Here is a 20,123-nt window from a genome sequence, read left to right as displayed (position 1 = left end):
TGTTCTGCTGTTCTGTTAGAGAGCAGATCTTGAATTTGCTCAGATTCTGTCTGGCTGTTGCAGGCATCAGGAGCTGACCTAATCTACATTTCAACTACCTCCTTTGGAAACAGCTGCTAGTGTTTCCTCATTGTCAGTGGGAAGATATACAGACTAGGATGTGATTTATTAAAATAGCATAAAACCATTTTGCTTTGATATAAACTGCACCTCTAAGTGCCCGTCTGTCTCCTTTGGCTATAACTAGTTCAGATGAAGACGACTCCATTCTCTCAAATCATACCAAAATGCTGAGAAGAAGATAGGATACACTGCAACCTTTGTGGTCCAGGTGTAAGCTAATTCTCTCAGTTCCCCCTTATGGCCAAAGAAGAGAAATACTGTCTTCTCCACAAGGCTCTTCATCCCATCCCGATTACCCTACTGAGAAGAGGTAAGTTGAATTACACTTCAGAGATGCTAACTGCCTGGCAAGTGCACAGAATTGTCCCTGTTCCTAGGTCTGTCTCTTTAGCAACATGGCTAGGGTTTAGTAGAATGAATCCAGATCCAAGTGACTGATTTCTCACTGCACTCAAATCCATGATGAAGTTGGGTATAACATTTCTCTGGCGGTTTGGAAGGGGTGCACTGGTGCATCCATCTTCAGTGAGTCCGTTATTTGCTTGTTAGGACTGGATGTGGAACAGAAGTTGCACCCATGTGAAGGAGTTCATCCTGGTTGGATTTCCTGGCTCTCCATATTTGCAGCTAACGATGTTTCTCTTCCTCCTCTTTGCATATGTCCTGACAGTAATGAGCAATATCTCCATTATCATTCTGGTGACGACGCACCGTCATCTCCACAGCCCTATGTATTATTTTCTTTGTAATTTTGCCTTCCTGGAGATCTGCTTCACCACCGCCTGTGTCCCAAAGACACTGGTTAATTTGGGGTCACAGAGTCAATCCATTTCCTTCACAGGTTGCCTCCTTCAGATGTACTTCGTCTTTTCTTTCGGTTGCACAGAATATTTCCTCCTCACTGTCATGGCATACGACCGCTACTTGGCCATATGCTACCCCCTAAGCTACACCACCATCATGAACAGCACTCTGTCCACATGGCTGGCAGCGGTTTCTTGGATAGGTGGTTTCCTGACCATTTCAGTGCCCACATTTTTGATTTCCAGGTTGTCTTTCTGTGGCTCTAATGTCATCAACCACTTTTTCTGTGACATCTCTCCCTGGATTATCCTTTCCTGTACAGATACCTCCCTTGTGGAGATGGTGTGCTTCATCATGTTTGCCGTTGTCATCCTTGGCTCCTGTGTCATTACCTTGGTCTCATATACTTATGTCATATGTACTGTACTGAAGATCCCATCTGCACAAGGCCGCAGAAGAGCGTTCTCCACTTGTTCTTCCCACCTCATGGTAATAACTGTTTGGTATGGATCCACTATCTTTCTCCACGTCAAGCCTTCCATCAAAGCTTCCTTGGAACTGACCAAAATAATCACCATTTTAAACACTGTTATAACTCCTCTGCTAAATCCCTTCATCTACACGTTCAGAAACAAGGATGTGAAAGAAATTTTGAAAAAGACTTTCAGTTGGAAAACAGAAAGCCATGCTTAAAGATTTTGTCCTGGACCGTTTTTTGAAGCATAGCAGAAAAGAGCAGCAGCTCCAGGGATATTTCAAGTTTCAAGAAAAGATTTCTTCTAGAACGTTCTCAGTCCTCAGCTAAGTTATACATCTGTATTCATGAAATGACCTTCTTAAACTTTCAGAACAGAAAAAAGGTTTGCCAACAACATAGATTTAATATATCTTTGGAAGAAAATCAAGATGTCTTTTCAGTAACCGTGCTGTCAGACTGGAAATGGGCCACCATCGGAGGTACAAATAGTGACAGAGGACTGTTTCTCCTTTTCCAAGTGGGTCAGCACTTCTGTTCCCTTTGCTTCAATCTCAGGTTTGCAAATTCAAGTGTCTTTTTAGGTTACATAACTGCAACTTAGTCTTGCCTGCCCTTCTCTTGGAGAACACAGGGCACTGAAAAAAAAAAAAAGAAAAAAAAAAAAAAAGGAAAAAAAACACAGCAATTGTAAATTTCCCCCTTTTGATCATTCTCAAGTGTACAAACCAATTATTTTATTTTTACAGAAACCCCATTTCCCTCTTCTTCCTGCTTGCATTTCCAGAGAAGCAATTGTCCCCTCACAAGTGTAGCCCTTGTGAGGCTGTGCAGTGAATATCTTGTTTAGTTTGGGGCCCTTTGCTACAAAAAGGTTACTGACTTGCTTGAACATGTGCAGAGAAGAGCAACAAGGCTGATGAAGGGACTAGAAAATAAGGCACAGACATACAAGGGAACTGTGACTTCAATCTAGAGGAAAGGAGGCTAAGGGAAGACTTCATCACTCTCTATAACATCCATTTGCAGGGACAACCTGTAAACTACAGAACGATACCTGCTGTAAAGAGGAGTGATGGTAATTGGGATGTATGGGAAACTGTGGGACCTGAGCATGCTTCAAATGGTACAGAATAAGGTGTGGTTATTGGCCATGTTTCAGATGTGATGGAGTTGATTTGATTTGCTTCAGAGTGTCTGGAATAATGCCATGGTTTGGCTTTAGGAGAAAAACAATTTTGATAACACAGCATTGTTGTGCAGCTATTGCAGAGCAGTGCATTTCATTTTCTTGTACTGCCCTGCCAGTGAGGGGGCTGAGAGGGCACACAAGGAGCTGTGAGGGGACAGTACCAGGATAGCTGACTTAAACTGCCCAAAGGGATATTCTGTACCATATGAGAAACCTATATCATGTGATAAAACTATAACATGGAGGGAAATTGGCCGAGGGGCAGCCACTACTTGATGAAAGGATAGGCATTTGTCAGTGCATGGTGAGCAATTGTGTTGTGTATCACTTAATTTGTGTACGTATGGATGCAGATATGACAATTATAAATTTATATAATTGTTATTTTTCTCTTTGTTTCCTGTCTTATTAAATAGCTTTTATCTCAACCCAGAAGTTCTACTCTTTTTTTCAATTCTCTCCCCATCTGACTGGGAGGAGGTTGGGGATCAATGGCTGCATGGTGTTCAGCTACTGCTGGGTTAAACCACAGCAATCTACTGCATTACTCTGCATGTTATTATAAACTGATCCATCATGAAACTCTTAAGACTTAGTTAGAAAGCAGGCATTCTTTAGGCACCCGATGCAAAAGGGGATATCGTGCATATATATGCATATGGAGAGTATTTCAATGCTGTTGAGCTTGGGAATGATAAGGCTGAATCTCCATGGGTAGGGATCAGGGGGAGGGCCAGCAAGACGGGCATCTTGGTGGGCGTCTCTAATAGACAGCCTGACCAGGGTGGAGGGAAAGATGAGGTGTTCTACAAGCAGCTGGCAGAAGTTCGTGATCACCAGCCCATATTCTCACAGGGAACTTCAACTTCCCTAATATGTGCTAAAAATACAATGCTGCACAGAAGCAGAAATCTAGGAGCTCTCCAGAGTGTTCGGAAGGCAACTTCCTGATGCAGCTGGTAAGAGAACATACCAGGGGAGGTGCCCCTCTAGACCTCCTGTTCACAAAGAGGGTCTGGTGGAAGATGTGGGGATCAGGATCTGTCTTGGACAGAGTGACCACAAAATGGTAGAGTTGTTGGTGAAATCACGGAAGAGGCAGCAAAGCTGCTGCCTTGGACTTCCAGAGGGCAGACTTTGAACTCTCCAGGAAAATGGTAAGGTGAATTCCTTGGGATTCAGTCCTGAAGGATAAAGGGGCCCAGAATGCTGGTCACTGTTCAAGGAGTAAGTCTTCAAAGCACAGGAGCAGGCTGCCAGCCTGTCAAACCACACCATCCTTTTGGCACCCACTGTGGGGCCCGAAGGGTTAAGACAACAGAGATCTGACCAGAGTGTGTCAAAGCAAAATTATTATAAGCATTAAGTTAAGTTTCATAATTGCTTGTCATGGTCTTGATTTTTCTGCTCTCAGAGTTGATGTGCCTGTTTTCAGAGGTGTGCTATGTAGCACCTGACTTACTCTATATATATTTAATTGTGCTGCTGCTTATCACCTCTGGGGACTGGATTGATAATAATTTTATGTACTGTGTAACACTGGTTTATGAATGAATGGCAAAAGGACTCCATTATGAGTGACTGGCTCATAGTCTCCATGCATCTCAGGAGAGGGTACTTCAAGGACCCAAAAGAGTATCGGTAGGCTTTTGGTATAGCTGCCTTGGAGATGGAGGAAATTAAGCAGTTGTCTACCCTACCTGGTCTCTCAGAGGACTCTTCTGTTGTGGGGTTGCTAAGAGTAGAACAGTAGGTGCAGATCACTGCTGTAACAGTGCACTAGTGACAATACTGCACCCATTGGGACTCTCTGATTCCCATTCATCAGTTGATTTGTCAACTGAAGAACCAAGGTGAAAGTCTCTTTCACTCACCAACAGCCCCATATGTCCAGTACAAAAGTCCAGTGTAGAGTGGAGGCTAACAGCGGACTATCATGGCCTGAATGAAGTCACACTACTGCTAAGGGCTGCTGTGCCAGACATGCTAGAACTTCAATGCAAATTGGAGTCAAAGGCAGCCGAGTTGTATGCCACAACTGACATCACCAATACTTTTTTCTCAATCCCTCTAGATTGAGAAACAGAGTGGAGGCCACATTTTGCTTCCATTTGGAGGGGCATCTAGTACACCTGGAATTGACAGCCCCAGAGGTGGAAACTCAGCCCTACCATTTGTCATGGGCTGATCCAGACTGCTCTGAAAAAGGAAGAAGCTTCTGAACACCCACAGTCATTGGTGGCATCACCATGTCGAGCAACACAGCAGAGGAAGTTTTTGAGAAAGGGAAGAAAATAATCCAAATCCTAATGAGATCTGGTTTTGTCATAAACAACGGTCAAGGGACCTACACAGGAAATCCAGTTTTTAGGAATTTTTAGGCTCCACTGTATAATATACTAGCAGAGAGTAAGAAGCAGCATACCTTGTTCACTGATGCAACCTGTCACATTGTGGGAAAGCATCAGAGGTGGAAGGCTGCTATATGGAGAGTCAACGTGACAAATCACAGAAACTGCAGAAGGAGAAGATGAGTGGGGCCAGTTTGCAGCAGTGAAGGCCATCCAGCAGGCTTCAGATACTGGTGAATGTGCCATGCTCTACCTCTACACGGACTCCTGGATAGTGGCCATCTCCTATGGGTGTGGTTTACTGCAATGGAAGCAGAACAACTGGCAGCACAGTGGCAAACCCATCTGGCCTCTGCACTGTGGAAAGGTACTGTTGTCTGAGTGGAGAACTTGGTTGTAAAGGTCTCATGTAGGTGCTCACATACCTAAGAGTCGTGCAACTGAAGAGAATCAAAACAAGCAGCAGGTGGATCAGGCCAGTAGGACTGAAATGACTCAAGTAGATCTGCACTAGCAACATAAGGGTGAATTATTTTTAACTCATTGAGCTTATGACACCCTAGGCCATCAAGGAAAAGATGCAACAGTTAGATGGGCTAGGAACTGAGGGGAGAACCTTACTGTACAGGTTATCCACGAACATGAAATATGTACTGTAATCAAGCAAGCCAAACAGATAAAGCCTCTTTGGCATGGCAGACAGTGGCTGAAATATCAATATGGGAAGGCCTGGCAGGTGGGTTATATCAGACTCCCACAGACCTGCTATGGCAAGTGTCATAAGTGTTCTGTGCTTGCAGTGGTGGAAGCAACCACTGGATGGCTAGAAACATATCCTGGGCCTTGAAAAGCAAGTCTTGTGGTAACATGGTACCCAGAAATAATTGAGTCAGACAACAGGACTTTCCAAAACAACCCCACAAACACCTGGGCCAAGTAGTATGCACAGGTATATCACACAGCCTATCCCACATCATATAATACAATGGACTGTTCAAGACTATTCTGAGAGCAACAGGTGCTGGCACATTTAAACACTCGGACACACATTTAGTAAAAGCCACCTGGTTAGAAAACACTGGGGAATCTGCCAGTCAAGCTGGCCCTGCCGAATCAAAACTCCTTTGTCCTGTAAAAGGAAATAAAGTACCTGTAATGCACGTGAATAACATGCTGGGCAAGATAGTTCTGGTTCTTCCTGCCTTGAACAATGGCTATGGACAAAGGCCTATCCATGGGATTGATTTTGCTCAAGGACCTGAGCGCACCTGATGGGTCATGTAGAAGGATATGGAAGTCTGCTGTGTATCTCTCATTTCAAAGGCGATTTGAGGATGAATGAGCATAACCAATGATTTCAGTTGTATTGTGTTAATTGCTACCTAATACTGCATGTCATCACTACTAGGTTTGCTATATGCCTTATCAATGCTATTGCTTCAAGAATCATCTACATTAATGAAGAATGAATTCTGGTGGAACAAGAATGGGCTTCAGCATAGAATCATAGAATCATAGAATCATACAATCACAGAATCATAGAATCACAAGGTTGGAAACAACCTGCAAGATCATCCAGTCCAACTGTCCTCCCATTACCATCATGACCACAGGCACTAACCCAGATCTCGCAGCTCCTCATCCAGACTCTTCTTGAACACTGCCAGTGACGGAGACTCCACCACCTCCCTGGGCAGCCATTCCAGTGCCTGACCACTCTCTGAGAGAAATAGGTCTTCCTTATGTCTAATCTAAATCTCCTCTGCTACAACTTGTGGTCATTTCCCTGGTCCTGTTTGTTGCCTGGGAGAAGAGACCAAACCCCTCCTCACCACAGCCTCCCTTCAGGAAGTTGTAGAGTGCAAGGAGGTCTCCCCTGAGCCTCCTCTTCTCCACACTGGACAATCCCAGCTCCCTCAGCCGCTCCTCATAAGACTTGTGCTCCAGACCCCTCACCAGTTTTGTTGCCCTTCTCTAGACATGTCCCAGTGCCTCAATGTCTTTCCTGTAGTGAGGGGCCCAAAACTGAACATAGCACTCGAGATGCGGCCTCACCAGAGCTGAGTAGAGGGGATGATTGCCTCCCTGCTCCTGCTATTTCTAATTTCTAATGCAGGCCAGGATACCGTTGGCCCTCTTGGCTACCTGGGCACTGGATGGCATGCAGCAATCCAACAGCATGCATCATTCCTCCAGCCCTGAGGGTCTGTTATGACAGATGGAGCTCAAAGTCATGGACTAAAGGAACTTTATGGACAATTTAGAGCAGGTGTGTCCAACCTGTGGGCCACATTCAGCCCTGGGCAGTCAGTAACACATCCCCACAAGATTGCAAACTTTTAGCATTACTAGGAGACTTTTAGCAATATTTTTCATGAGTTGACTGCACATAGTTCAAGCACTGCCTGCACAGGAGACTACGGAATGCTGTCGAGGGGAGGGAGCAGGGCAGGGCTGACTGCCTCTCATGCCTACCATACTCACTCAGTCGGATCTTAACCTGCATATGTTACACTGACACACGTGTTTGCCATTTGTGAGTAGAACCTGGTGATTGACAATGATAATATTTCAATTTACCTACACACGTGTCTGCCTGTAAAGACATTTTTTGTTAAGCAGATATGTAAGTTTTCTTATTTAATTATTAATTTTGGGCTTGTGCTATTTCATAAAATAATTTGATAAGTTAGCATATTCACTGCAGAAGAAATATACAGTAATTATGTCATATTATATATATCGTGAATATATGCATAAACTCCATTATACATTTTACATGCAGCTCAAGACAATTCCTTTTCACTCAGTGTGGCCAGGCACAAAAGGTTTGGCACTTGTGATTTAGAGGGATAGCCCACACACTTGCAGGAGTGATATGTGTGTATATATATCAAAAGGCAGAAAAGGTGATGGTAACCAATCAGGATGTAAGTGTGGGACTTGCTGTAAATGATATGGAATAAGGAGCAGATATTGCACTGTTTTCAGATGGGAGAGTTTCTTCATAGTGTCTGGCTTTGGTAGAAAAACAATGTTGACAACACACCCATGTTTTCTTTGCTGCTGAGCAGTGCTGAACAGACAATCATAGAATCCCTAGAGTTGAAGGGGACATTTTAGGGTCATGTAATCCAATTTCCCTGAAGTGAACAGGAATGCCTATAGCTCAATCAGGTGTGCAGAACCCCGTCCAGCCTGACTTCCAATGTTACCAGAACAGGGCAACCACCACCTCTCTTGGCAGCCAGTGCCAGTGCTTCACTACCCTTATTGTAATAAACTTTTTCCTTATCTGACATCTAAATCTCCCCTCTTTTAGTCTGAAACCTCTTCTCCTCGTCCAACCACAACAGACACTGCAAAGGAGTTTGTTCCCTTCTTTTTTACAGCTCCTTTCGATACTGAAGGCCACTCTCTTGTCACCTCAGAGCCTGCCTTCTCCATGCCAAACAGCCTCAGCTCTCAGCCTGTGCTTGCAGGAAGCTGTTCCACCCCATGCAGCATTTTTGTGCTCCCCCTGTGGACGCTCCAACAGCTCCATGTCTCTCCTGCATTGAGCACTGCACACCTGGATGCAGCACTGGAGGCGAACCAGGGACATTTCAGCTTCTCATACTGTCCTGCCAGTAAGGATCTGACAGTGGACTGTGCTAGGACAGCTGACCTAGGGATATTCCTTACCATATGATGTCACCTGAGAAAGCTTTAAAATGGAGAGTCGGCTGGGGGGCAGCCACTGCTCAGGAAAAGGGTGGATGGTGAGCAATCGCATTGCGCACCACTTGTTTTGTAGATATTGCATACATGCACAACATCATCACTGCTATTATTTCTCCCTTCTTTCTTAGTAAATAATTTTATCTCAACCTACAAGAAGTCCTACTTTTTTTTCCCCAGTTCTCTCCCCTTTCTCACTAGGAGAGGGGAGTGAATGGCTATGTGGTGCTGACCTTCCAGATTAAGCAACATGCATGCAAAGCAGGGAGTGTGCTAAAGGCAGTGTGAAAAAGCATGGGGGAGTCTTGTTGCACTTGAGCACTTTGAGAAAGCAGAGGAAGGAGGATGTGGAATTCAGTTCTGGGATAGAGTTAAAAAAGAATCAGGGATGGATCCAGGATATCTGGGTTTGGAGTCTGAAATTGGCTGTCCTGTTCAGTGAAATACGTCAAGGGCTCAGGTGGCATCACCAGTCACCTGCACCGTCCTGTGCTACCTGTAAGCAGTGTTTACTTTACCACTTTCCACTTTCTTTCAGCCCCAGGGAAAGATACCTGGACCAACGCTTCCCTTCATGGCTTCATCATCAGTGACAGCCGCCAGGGAAACACTAAGACCCCCAGAACCTGGAGGCTTGTGACTGACTTTAATACTTGGAGACTTGTTCCGTTCAGGTCTTGAGGAGCTGCAGTTCGGAAACTTGGCACCAGAGGGCTCATGGAAACGCACTGCGCCTTTACAAGCCTCTGCATCTTCTACATTATTAACTCTTCTGTTCTTGTCACAGAAATGACAGAAACACCAAGGTTGCAGAAGACCTATAAGATCAAACAGTCCAACCATCCACCCATCACCAATAGTTCTCACTAAATCATATCCCTCAACACAAAATCCAACCGTTCCTTGAACAGCTGCAGTGTCGGTGACTCCACCACCCCCCCGTGCAGCCCATTCCAGTGCCTGACCACTCTTTCAGAAAAGCAGTATTTCCTAACATCCAGCCTAAATCCAGCCTGCTGCAGCTTGAAGCCATTCCCTCTAGTCCACACAAGAGAATAGGCCAACCCCCACCTCACTACAATCTCCCTTCAGGTAGTTATAGACAGCAATGAGGTCTCCCCCTGTGTGGTCTACTAGAGAGATTCCAGGAGTTTGGTGTAAATGAATGATTTCAACATGAAATTACAAGACATTTTCTTCTTTCTCCAGCATTCTTTGTTTTTCTGCTTCAGGAATAAGCAGTATCAACAATCTCCCATTCATATGGATTCAGACTGTTGCATTTCAAGTCTGAATAGGTGGGAAAGGATTTTTGTCAGATACTGTATGGGCAACCTTCATCCCAGCCCTCCTAACCTGCCATTTCTCTTATCAGTCACATGGGACTTCCACTACCCAAGTTAAAATCTCAGCTTTTCCCACGACAAAGCCATTGCTGAATGTTTCCACATCAGTTCCCACCAATTCTGCTTGCAGAACTGGCTGCATACAGACATGGGTTTCTTTGTACAAAGAAAACACAGTGCATCTCCTCAAGGATATTTTTGAGGTAACCAAGCGTGTTCCTGACATCCACACATCTCTTTGTGGAACCCAAGCACATTTGTTAACCACACAACCATCTCTCAAGGGCACACAAGTACATTCCTGGAGCTTTTCCCCAGGGCAATCAAATCAACCATCTCCTTGGAGCAAACAGTTCTCCTTCTGCGAGTCCCAGGAGGAGCCCAGCTACATCCCAGGGGATCCCACCCAGCTCCACATCGAAGCAAAGCATCTCCCTGGGCCATACAGGGCCTGTCACGTTGATGTGACATCCTTGTAAATCCAGCTTTAGCGAGCTTGGCTGAGCAAAGAGCCACGTGTTCCTTCAGTGATCATTGCTTCCCTGCTGGGGATCATTGCAACCCCATGTGGTTGGAATAGCAGAGCACTGATTGAATACACACAGCATAACTAATTAACAACAAATTACTTTTTGCTTTTTGTTCTTTAAGATGTTGAAAATTACAGGTTGTCAGCACCATGCAAGTATTTTGGACATTTCCTCTGCAACAGTCCTGCCAATTCATTATTTTACAAAGTCACACATAACTTTAACAATCAAATGAGAAAATTTACTTCTGCTTAATAACAACCATTAGGTGTCTTCACCAGCACGCACACGCACAGGTAAGTCGAAATATTATTGTTGGAAGCAGGGATTATGGACATCAGCACCGGTGGTCACAGGGACTGGAAACGCCACTTCTGTGGCTGGGGCCACGAGGAGACCGAGAGGATCCAAGCTGCGGGCTCACGGGACGCAGCCACGGCCCGCAACCTGCCCCGGACATCATGACCTCCCCCTTAACGACCCGTCCCGACCATCACGACCTGCCCCTGCCATCCCGACCCACCCCTATCAGGCCTCTCCCTCCCCTACCACAACCCCCCTCCCATCACCACCCCACCCGTTCGTGTCGCGCTGCTGGCGGCGGAAGCGTGCAGCGGCCCCGCACAGCGGCGCGGAAGGGGCGGAGCTGCCGCCCTATGGCGGCGGTTTCGGGGCCCGCCGGAAGCCCGGCCGGAAGCCCGGCCGGCCGCAGCAGCGTTCCCAGGGCGGGCAGCCGGTGGAGGTGAGCGGGGCCGGGCAGCCGGCGCCGCCGCCATCGGATCCCGGCCGGCCCCGCACCCAGCGTCCGTCCCCTCTGTCTCCCCGTGCAGGTCGCGGAGCCGCGCTCCGTCCTACTGCGACGAGTCTCTGTTCGGCAGCCGGCAGCCGGCGCGGGTGCTGCGGATGGGGAGAGCGGACGTGGCCAAGCTGCACTCCCTGTTCTGGAGCCCGCCGCCGGCCCCTCGCCGCCAGCCCGGCCTCCCCTGCGGCCCCGCGAGCGGCCCCCTGCCGGCCGCCCGACCGCCAGACCTCGCCGAGCGGCCCGTCGCGGGCTCCGGGACGGCTCGGCGGGGCCGGCCCGGCGTCTGCGAGCATCTCGAGGGCTGCGCGGATGCCGGCGGCCGAGCCGCTTCTCCCGGAGGATGCTTGCGGTCCCTCGGGCGCCCGAACGCCTCCTCGGATCGGCCTCGCCTCGCTTTGGGCCGTGCCGAGGCAGAAAGGCGTGAACTGCGGGGCTCTCCTGCTGCAGCCGCCACCCCTCCGCCCCGGGCTCGGCCGAAAAGCGCGTGCGGGCATTCTGCCGGGAGCTGCACGGCGGGGCGGGGCTGCAAGGCCAAGCCTCCGTGGCGGTAAAATGAAAGTTCGCTCCGCATGTGTGCAGCCCTCATCTACGTGAGCCGGGCACCGACCGCCTGGCGAAGACGTCTGCTGGGACCTGGGGCTGATAGAGGCCACGAGTGGGGCCGTGGGGAGGATGAAGGAAGCGATCACAGCGCTGGAAGGACAGCAAGCTGGGCAGGAGGCAGCCCTGTGGCGGCAGGGCAGGATGGCTGGCTGTGGTGATGTGATGTCCGGCTGTGGTGGCAACAGCAATTTTCGCCTACCAGCAATCTTCAGCAAAGACGAGGTAACCAGTCAGATTCCTTTTGCTGTGGTGTCTGGCCAGGAAGGCAGAGCCACAGGGGACAGGACCTCCTCCAGCAGATGTCCAGCTGCAGGAGAAGGCATGGCTGCCAGTCAATCATGGCTCAGACTGGGGTGCAGATCCCAGGTGGAGCTCCAGGAGCAGCTGGTGCTAGCAAGGATCCTGGAGACACTGGGTGAAGAGGCGAGAGGGCAGGAAGCATGAGGGGCATCTGAGGTTTCTTTTGGGTTGTCAGGTGGAGTCAGGAGTTGGACCTGATAATCCTTGTCATTCCAACTCAGGATATTCTGTGATCCTTGGCAACCGCTGATTTCTACAGCTTCTGGTGATTGGGGAGTGCTGACTTGGATTTATAACATGATTTATATTGAAGGTTATGAGTACTGCTGCAGCAGTGCAGTATTGTAACCAAATAAATGATCAAAAGGAAACTTGCTGGGGCCTGTGTTTTGTATGCAGGGTGCTGCTGGGTGTTCTGGCCCTGACAAGTCCAGGCCTGGGCACAACTCACAGCTCCAAATGTTTCAGCAAAACCATCCCTACCCGCTTTCTGCCCCACAGGTGGTAAAGAGTAACTTGGTTTTCTGAGGCACTTAAGGGAGTGCTTCTAAAAAAGCATCAAGAAATGCAAGTAGCGAGGGAGAGTCTGGTGGTTCCCCTCCCATACCAGAGAAATGCTCTCTCACATCCAGTTGAGGACAAACCATTCTAGGACAAGCACAGTATGATTCTCCTTCAAAGCCAGATGGGCCTTGGTGCAGAGAGTGTTCAACACTCAGCCTGCTAAGGCAGCAGCTGCAAAGTGGGGAGCCTCCAGCAAGTGCCCTGCACACCTGCCAGCTATCACAGACCATGGTTGAACTGCATGTGGCTGCAGAATCAAGCCTTTCCAGAGCAATCAAAGCCAGGAAACAAGCCTCAATTCGATATTTCAAGAGGTGCTTGTCCAAATACCTTTATGCTTCTTTAAATTCCTGCAGTCCCTTATCGTTTGGGGGCACCGTGGATACTGACTCAAATTTGAGCCCGATAAGCTTCATTGGATACTGGGGCAGTGATACAGGCTGTTACGTCTGCAGTTTTTCCAAGGGGCTGAGAGGAGCAGAGGTGCAATTTGGACACTAGATGGAGACAGCAGGATTAAGAATTGACGCATGAGAGCCCCGTTCTCTAGCAGCAGGTGGATGCTGGGAAGCAAATCAACAAACTGAAGTAAATGTCCTGAAACCGCCTGGGAGAACTGCTGAACCCGAGAGCAGGATGCAAAATGCAGTGCCGAAGTGCTGGAGAAACTGAAGGACGGAGCCTCTAAAATGATGAGATTTTATCTAAGGAAACAGGTTGATGGCGGCTCGGCTCTGCTGTGTGACCAGCTGCGGCCGGCTCAGCACCAGCTGCTGTGCTCAGACACCACGCCCTGCCCTCACAGGCAGCACTCTCCCTACCTTTGACCCAACTCCGACTCTCACCATGTCTCCCAGGAGCACACCCGTTTCCCGTTTAGGGCACTGCCCAGCTTCCAGCGCAGCCGGCATCCGTCCCTCACACGGCCGTACGTGCGGTCAGCTCGGCCTCAGATGCGTCGAGCCGCTGGCGACGCTGCCTGGCGATCGCAGTGGGAGGCGGCAGAGCCGAGGCAGCGGCTCGGTGCTCGCAATCGATTTGCTGCGACGCGCTACGGCGGAGCGCCACCCGCGTACCGCCTGCGGTAACCGGAGCCGCGCAGTGAGCGCGCGGGCGGCAGCCAACATGGCAGCACCGCAGCGGGCCTCGCGTCCTCCTGCAGAGCCTTTCCGGCAGCCAGCCCCGACTCTCAGCGCTCCACTGCTCGAATGTTAGCCGCACACCATACCGACAGTTCCACCCCACCACCGCCGCCGGGTGACCGCCGCGCTCACATCCGTCCCTGACCGGAAGAGGCGGGGCATCCTCACACCGCGCAGCCAATAGCAGCCCACGTCGCTCTCCCGAGAACCCGCCCTTTTCGTTCCCGTCCGTAAGCGTAGGCCCGCCCCGTGATGCCGCACGCGTCACTTCAAGCCAATCGGCATCCTCTCTTCTCCAGATAAACACCCCCGCTGCCCAATGACGGGAGGAAACGCTAGAAGGAGGTGGAAACAATCCGGCTCCTCTCGCTGGGGGACCGGCAAGTCGGAGGTGGGCGGGGCGTAAGGAGCTCCGAGCGCCGATTGGCGAGCTGGAAGGAGGTGCACCGCTGGGCGGCCAATGAGGGGCGGCGGGGCGGGACGGGACGGAGTCGCGGCGCGGCGCGGCGGCAGGGCCCGTAGGGGTACGGGTACCGGTACCGGTACCGGCGGCAGAGGCCGGGACGCAGCAGCCCGGTTTCGAGTGCTGCTCGCGGGGCGGCGGAGGGGCTCGAGCCCGGCGGCTGCGGCTGCGGGAGGTGCGGGCCGGCCGTGACCTCGCGGGGACGCGGCGCTGTCGGGGCCCGTCCTTACCGCGCTTTGCTCCTCTCGGAAAGGACTTCGCGACGCCGTGCCGCCCGGCCCGGCCTGCCATGCTTAGCGCCTCGCGTCCGGCTCCACGCCCGGCCGTCCCGTCCTCGTGGCACCGCGCCGTCCCGTGAGCGGCCGGGCGTGGGAACCGCGCTGCAGCGTCCGGAGCCTCGGAAGGGCGGGGATGAGGGAGTGCGGCTCCGCGTTCCGGCGGCTGCGGGAGAGCCCTGATGGGAGCCGTAACGGGAAAGAGATCTGACGGAACCCAGCCGTGCGCGGAGCTGGAAAAGGCCTCGTTCGAACCGCTCGGGAAACGAGCTTCGAGAAGACGGGGATGGCCGTCAGCATGGATGACGACGTCCCGCTCATCCTCACCCTGGATGACGGCGGCAGCGGCGCCTCGGCCCCGAGGGACAGCGCGGATCAGGAGGAGCTGCCTGGCCAAAGTAAGGCGTGCTGCCTTATTTTATTTCTGCCCGGTTAAAGTAAGGCGTGCTGCCTTATCTCACCTTTGCCCGGCTCCATGTCCGTGTCGGCAGTGCCGTCCTGCCTTGGGCCTCAGCTCGGCACGGGCTGCAGTGCAGTTCGGTGCGGGCAGAGCCGTGCTGCGGCAGGCACAGCAGAGGACGGGGCGGACCAGCCGTCCTTTTCCAGCACGTTCTACCTGTCCTTTGCATACCGTGCTGTGACTCCCTACCGTCACACTCAGCTCTCCCGTTTGGTACAGAGCTGCTCCTCGCAGCGGCCGTGCTGCTGTGCCATCGCGATGTCAGGTGCAGCAGCTGCGCTGATGTAATTTGCTGTTTTCCATCAGGAGCTGGCTTTTGCAGCCGTTGTTTTGCCTATTTCTAGTTTAGGTTTTGACTTCTGCAATAAGGACACGGATGTGTGCTGATAGCCCTTAAAATCCTTATTGTGTTGTTATCGAAGAATCAGGAGCGTTTGGAGACAATTTATACGCAGCCCTGTTAACCCAGCTGTTCAGTAGCCAGTCTTGGGGAGAGGGAACACAAAAGCTCCCATCACTCAGCAGCTCTGCTTTCACCTCAGTGAGCATTTGCTAGAGCCGTTACCCTCAGCAGGTGAGAGGCAGACATCAGGTGTACTGAAGCGTGCTTGTGGACTCCTGTTTGATGTGACACCTTATGAATGTGGTTTAGCAGCAGCTTTGTTGGATGCATCTCTCAACTCCCAGCTGATGTTGCAGGTATGCAGGCTCTTGTGATCCTGCAAGCACAGCATTTCTATCAGATGCATTGTTTCCTGGCCTGTAGCTCTTCACTGTGCTTTGTCCCTTTTCCCCATCTCCTCTGTGATTTCTGTGGTTTGATTTCCTCTTGCAGTCATATGAGTTCCCTTAGTTATCTCCTCCTCTGACTTCCTGAGCTAGTTCCTGGTTTCTGACAGTCACAGTTTTTCCTCTTCTGTCCCAACCCTACAGCATATGTCTGTGGCTAAATCACCACTCCGTCCTTCACTGCTGCTCCATCATATCTTCTTGTTTTAATTTAAGCAGAGACTGCATCCCTGTTTTGTCATGTATTTATAGGCTTTCTACTGAATAACAGTATTAACTTTTTTGTCCCTTTTTCTTCCACCCTTTAAAGAAATTACGCGGGCTTTATGGGTTTTTATATGGGTTTGATTAAAGCCAACAGGGTTGTGTTGAAGCACAAGTGTGGGAATGAGCATATTAATAAGTAAAAATAGTCCACAATTTGCTCCCTTTGAAATACAGTGAAATTGCTGAGGAACTAATTTTCTGCTTCTTAGAAGATAGCCCCGTGGTTTTTGAGAATTCATTTCCTGGAATTCCTTAACCTGGGTGTCTCTTGATATTGAAGAACTATTACTTCACTATATGTTTTTAATCACTGTTAAAGTTGAGCTTGCTGAAAAAATATTAAGCCTGTTCTATGGAAGTGATCCCGGATTACCCTCTGGAGCCCTCTGAACACAGTGGTGCTGCAGGCATGGAATGACAGATTGACACAGGAAGGCTGGCATCAACACCTTGAGGGGCATCTTTATCTCTGTGAACTGGGAGGCTTAAGCTAATGAGTGGACCAGTGCCATCACTTGCAAAATAGGCTCATTAAAAACGGGGCATGGGGTCCAGCTTTCCTCCTTGCTTATGAAGAAAATGTTCTGTGCAACACAGAGAAGTTGTGCCTCGTGGAGGCTGTGAGGAATTCCAATGTGTCCCTGCTCTGCTGGGGACAAACAAAAGCATGCACTTCTTTGTTCTTATCAGAGGCTTGTTCTCTGGAGGGATAAAGTGTGTGAGAAGTCCTGTTTTCATGAGAGGTAAAGCTTGCCAGAGGGATGAGGATATGGAAAATCAGAGGACAGGAGCTATTTCCTGTTTTATTTTTCTTTTGCCCAAACTCTGATTAGAAATCATTGAACCAGAGCTTGGAGCAACAGCTCAGCTGTTACTATGCCTGGCTGTGGGCTGAGGGGGGCTGGGTGAGTTAAATGTAATGCATTTGTTCAGGTTTATCCCCAGGTAACAGCTATTCACAGCAAGTCACCCACCTCACTTCACAGGTGACTGAGAGAAAGGCAAAGTGCGATGTGTTTCAGTGTAACTGAAAGTTGCGCGCCTGTTCTGTGTTGCTGTGTCGTTCACCACTCCAAACTTTAACCAGGGCTGTCTCAGCCCTCTCTCACTAAGATGTGTGTTCAGATCTCACTACTGTTTTTCATTTGTTTGTTTTTTGAAGGAACTTCTTGTGCCATTCTTAAGTTGATCCACGACACAGCTTTTGCCACCAAATCCTTTGGCAAATGAATCTCTATTCTAGACTCAGATTTGGTTGTCTGGAAATGCAGACAAATTACAAGGTTGAAATTAGTAGCAATAGAGTTCTTTGAAAACAAACTTGTTGCTGATGTAAAAAAGAAAAGACTGAAGAGCAAGTGTATGTTTCTTTCAGAATCTTGCAGGAGAGGTCTATATACTGGGTAAGTGATTGCTTTGGGATTGGAATAAAGGAGCTAAATGAGAAAACTATGTGGAAAATGGCATTCTTAAAGAAAATGTCCAGCTGCAAAAATTAATCTCCCTAATCACGCAGCTTTTAGTTCATAATGGAAGAAAATACTTGCGTGGGGAGGAATATTAAAACTCTGCCTTCCTCGAATTGTGCTGAAATACATATCTGCAGGGGAGCTCCTGCTTTCTGCTGCCCTAGAAGGTCAGAGTCCTGCAGAGCCAACTGGAATTCAGGCTGCAGCCAGAGAAGTGTGGTTACTGTGTTGCAGAAGGTTCTCTGAATGCAGTGTGGAGGACTGTGAGGCTGGGTAATTTTTCTTACAAGCTCCAGCAGCTGGAAGAGACAGAGAGAAGAGCTTTCATCCCTTGAATCCGTAGCATACACTAATTAATACAAATCTGCCTTTCCTTAGTACAAATTATCTGAGAATCTGAATGCTCTGTGCATGTAATTAAGCTTTCCAACGCTTGTTTGTCATGAATGGATTTTACAGAAAGCAGAAACAGAGATGCTGTTGTATGACCTTGCCCAAAGTCTTGCACTGTAACTGCTGAGCAGCAGCCTGGGCCAGGTGATTTCCGGTCCTTCCCAGAACTCCAAGGAAGTGTTCAAACAGTTCTCAAAGTGTGAGGTATGTTTTTCCTACACAAAGGCAGCGCGGATAGCCTTGAAACTCTAGGACAGTGTCTCTCCTTGAGCTGATGGGAAGTGTAAGAAATAAATGAGTGCTCATTGATTTATCCTGTATTAGATCAGATATAAAATTCTCCTTTGCCTCCTGCATGGAAATTGCTGTTGCCTCAAGTGGAGCTCAGTGTGTTCAGTGCAGCAAGTACAGCTCGTAGTGTTGTGCAGGGAACAATGATATTTTCTGTCTGTTTCTCCCACACAATGGATTATGGCAATAGATGTCGTCGTCTTTAAATTCTGGATTCTTATGTGAAAGCAACTGCATCTGCTATTGAGGTAAAAAGGAATTGCTGTGTGTGAGTGAGGAAATGGGGGGAGCACACAGCAGCAAAGTGTGATGTTTTCTACAAGCATTGCTGGAAAAAAGGCTTTTATAACTTTGAATGGTGAGGTGAGCCATTTGTTCCTGCTGCCCGAAGAGTAAATTTTCAGGAAGAATGGATTCAGCCTGACCATTTGTGTAGAAATGATGGGGCTGTTGGTAAATGTGCCTCCCGTCTGTGCACTGCTGAGGAGCAGAAGGCAGCCCAAAGTGCATAAAGACAGCACACGTCATTCAGGTGGGGATGGAGGGGCTGGGTTTGGACGAGGTGAGTCACCTCTGTGACTGCTGCTTGCCTCTTGTGGAGCAGAGCATCAGAGTGCAGGGTCTGCTGGCTCCCTGGGCTGCCGAAGGAGGGTCTGTATTCTGGGCTTGCTTCTGCCAGTCCTTGATGGAATGTGCTGAGGGGCACGTGGCAAAGCTGTTCTGATTGACTGATGGAAACTCTTGTGATGTTTTTGAACACGAATTACAGTGTGAATTTGGAATTGTATACAACAAGCTCGTCTTTTGAATAAACCATTTTACAAACCAGGTAAATGCATGCCTCCGGGAGTGGCACAGCATCCTGGACAGCTAATGGACTGCTAATGTTCTTTTGAGACACTTGTGCAGCCTGGATTTCCGTGTTGTCGGTGATCAGTACAACCTGCAGTGATGGACTTCTCTGCAGGATCTGTTTCTAGAATATGATTCTATCAGCAGTAGAAGGAAAACAAGCCTGTCCTTAAAGTCTGCAACTTATCTGGCCAGCAGGGCCCTGTTGCCTTCCTCCTCCCCTTGCTTCCTTTAGTGCAGAGAGTGGAGGAGGGACATTGCAAATGGGTGGGTTTTTTGTTTGTTTTTTTCCTGGTCTGCAGGAATGGATAGCCGCTGGAAATTGGATAAGTACCTGTTTATTGGGAAAATGCTACTACAGGTTTGTGTGATCACAGCACTTTGTGAGGAACCACTGTAGGTGTTGTGAAAGCGTTGAAAGCATTTTGAAGAAAAATAGGTGCTTTAAATGTTAGCTGTCTAGCGGACTTAAGATATCTTTGATCATCTGCCTTTTGATCTTTGAATTCCAGTGAGTACTTAGAAGCTGTTTGCATGGACTTGGGCACTAGTTTTGCTGTGGAAATGCTGTAGCTAACTTGGGAAGAAATAGGGGATGAGTGAAAAAGGAATGCTTGCCTCGGCCTTGCACACCCCGAGATCTCTGACAGACTTTAGATTGTCTGGTTGCTTTCTTGAATGCTACACAGGACATCGTGGCTCCTGGTTTTACTAATTTGCCTTCAATTAGTTCCAGTGGCAGCATTTTCTCTGTGGCACTTGAGGTGAAGCGCAGCCAGATCACAGGCTGGGATCTTTTCTCCTGAAGTGACCTGGCTCTGCGTTGAATCTGGTCCTTTACTTAAGAGACACTGCGTAGCACTGCTGTGGTTAACCTGTCTCATCTGCAAAGTGTGGATGTACTGTTGTGTG

At 49.0% G+C, this 20,123-nt stretch overlaps 3 protein-coding genes across 3 annotated transcripts in view; all 3 read left to right on the top strand.

The window, feature by feature from the left end:
• Nucleotides 1-678: 678 nt before the first annotated feature.
• Nucleotides 679-1,620, top strand: OR6F1 (olfactory receptor family 6 subfamily F member 1; the record flags this gene model as incomplete). Its single annotated transcript, XM_079543713.1, has 1 exon — nt 679-1,620. One exon carries the CDS (start codon nt 679-681, stop codon nt 1,618-1,620), a length of 942 nt encoding a protein of 313 aa, XP_079399839.1.
• Nucleotides 1,621-11,197: 9,577 nt separating this feature from the next.
• Nucleotides 11,198-11,894, top strand: RITA1 (RBPJ interacting and tubulin associated 1; the record flags this gene model as incomplete). Its single annotated transcript, XM_079543712.1, has 2 exons — nt 11,198-11,283; nt 11,372-11,894. The coding sequence occupies 2 exons, from the start codon at nt 11,198-11,200 to the stop codon at nt 11,892-11,894; spliced, it is 609 nt and encodes a 202-aa protein (XP_079399838.1).
• A 3,082-nt stretch (nt 11,895-14,976) lies between these two features.
• The window catches only part of TPCN1 (two pore segment channel 1), a gene marked incomplete at both ends in the record, with an annotated part of 45,565 nt that continues 40,418 nt past the window's right edge, over nt 14,977-20,123 (top strand). The window contains one exon of the mRNA XM_079543711.1: nt 14,977-15,088. Coding sequence (XP_079399837.1) covers nt 14,977-15,088 — 112 coding nt within the window. The remainder of the gene's footprint in view (nt 15,089-20,123) is intronic.

The sequence above is a fragment of the Tetrao urogallus genome (assembly GCF_951394365.1).
Source record: "Tetrao urogallus genome assembly, chromosome: 17".
Classification (NCBI taxonomy): Eukaryota; Metazoa; Chordata; class Aves; order Galliformes; family Phasianidae; genus Tetrao; species Tetrao urogallus.
The sequence above is the reverse complement of the archived record's forward strand: the minus strand, read 5'-3'. Positions and strand labels throughout refer to the sequence as shown.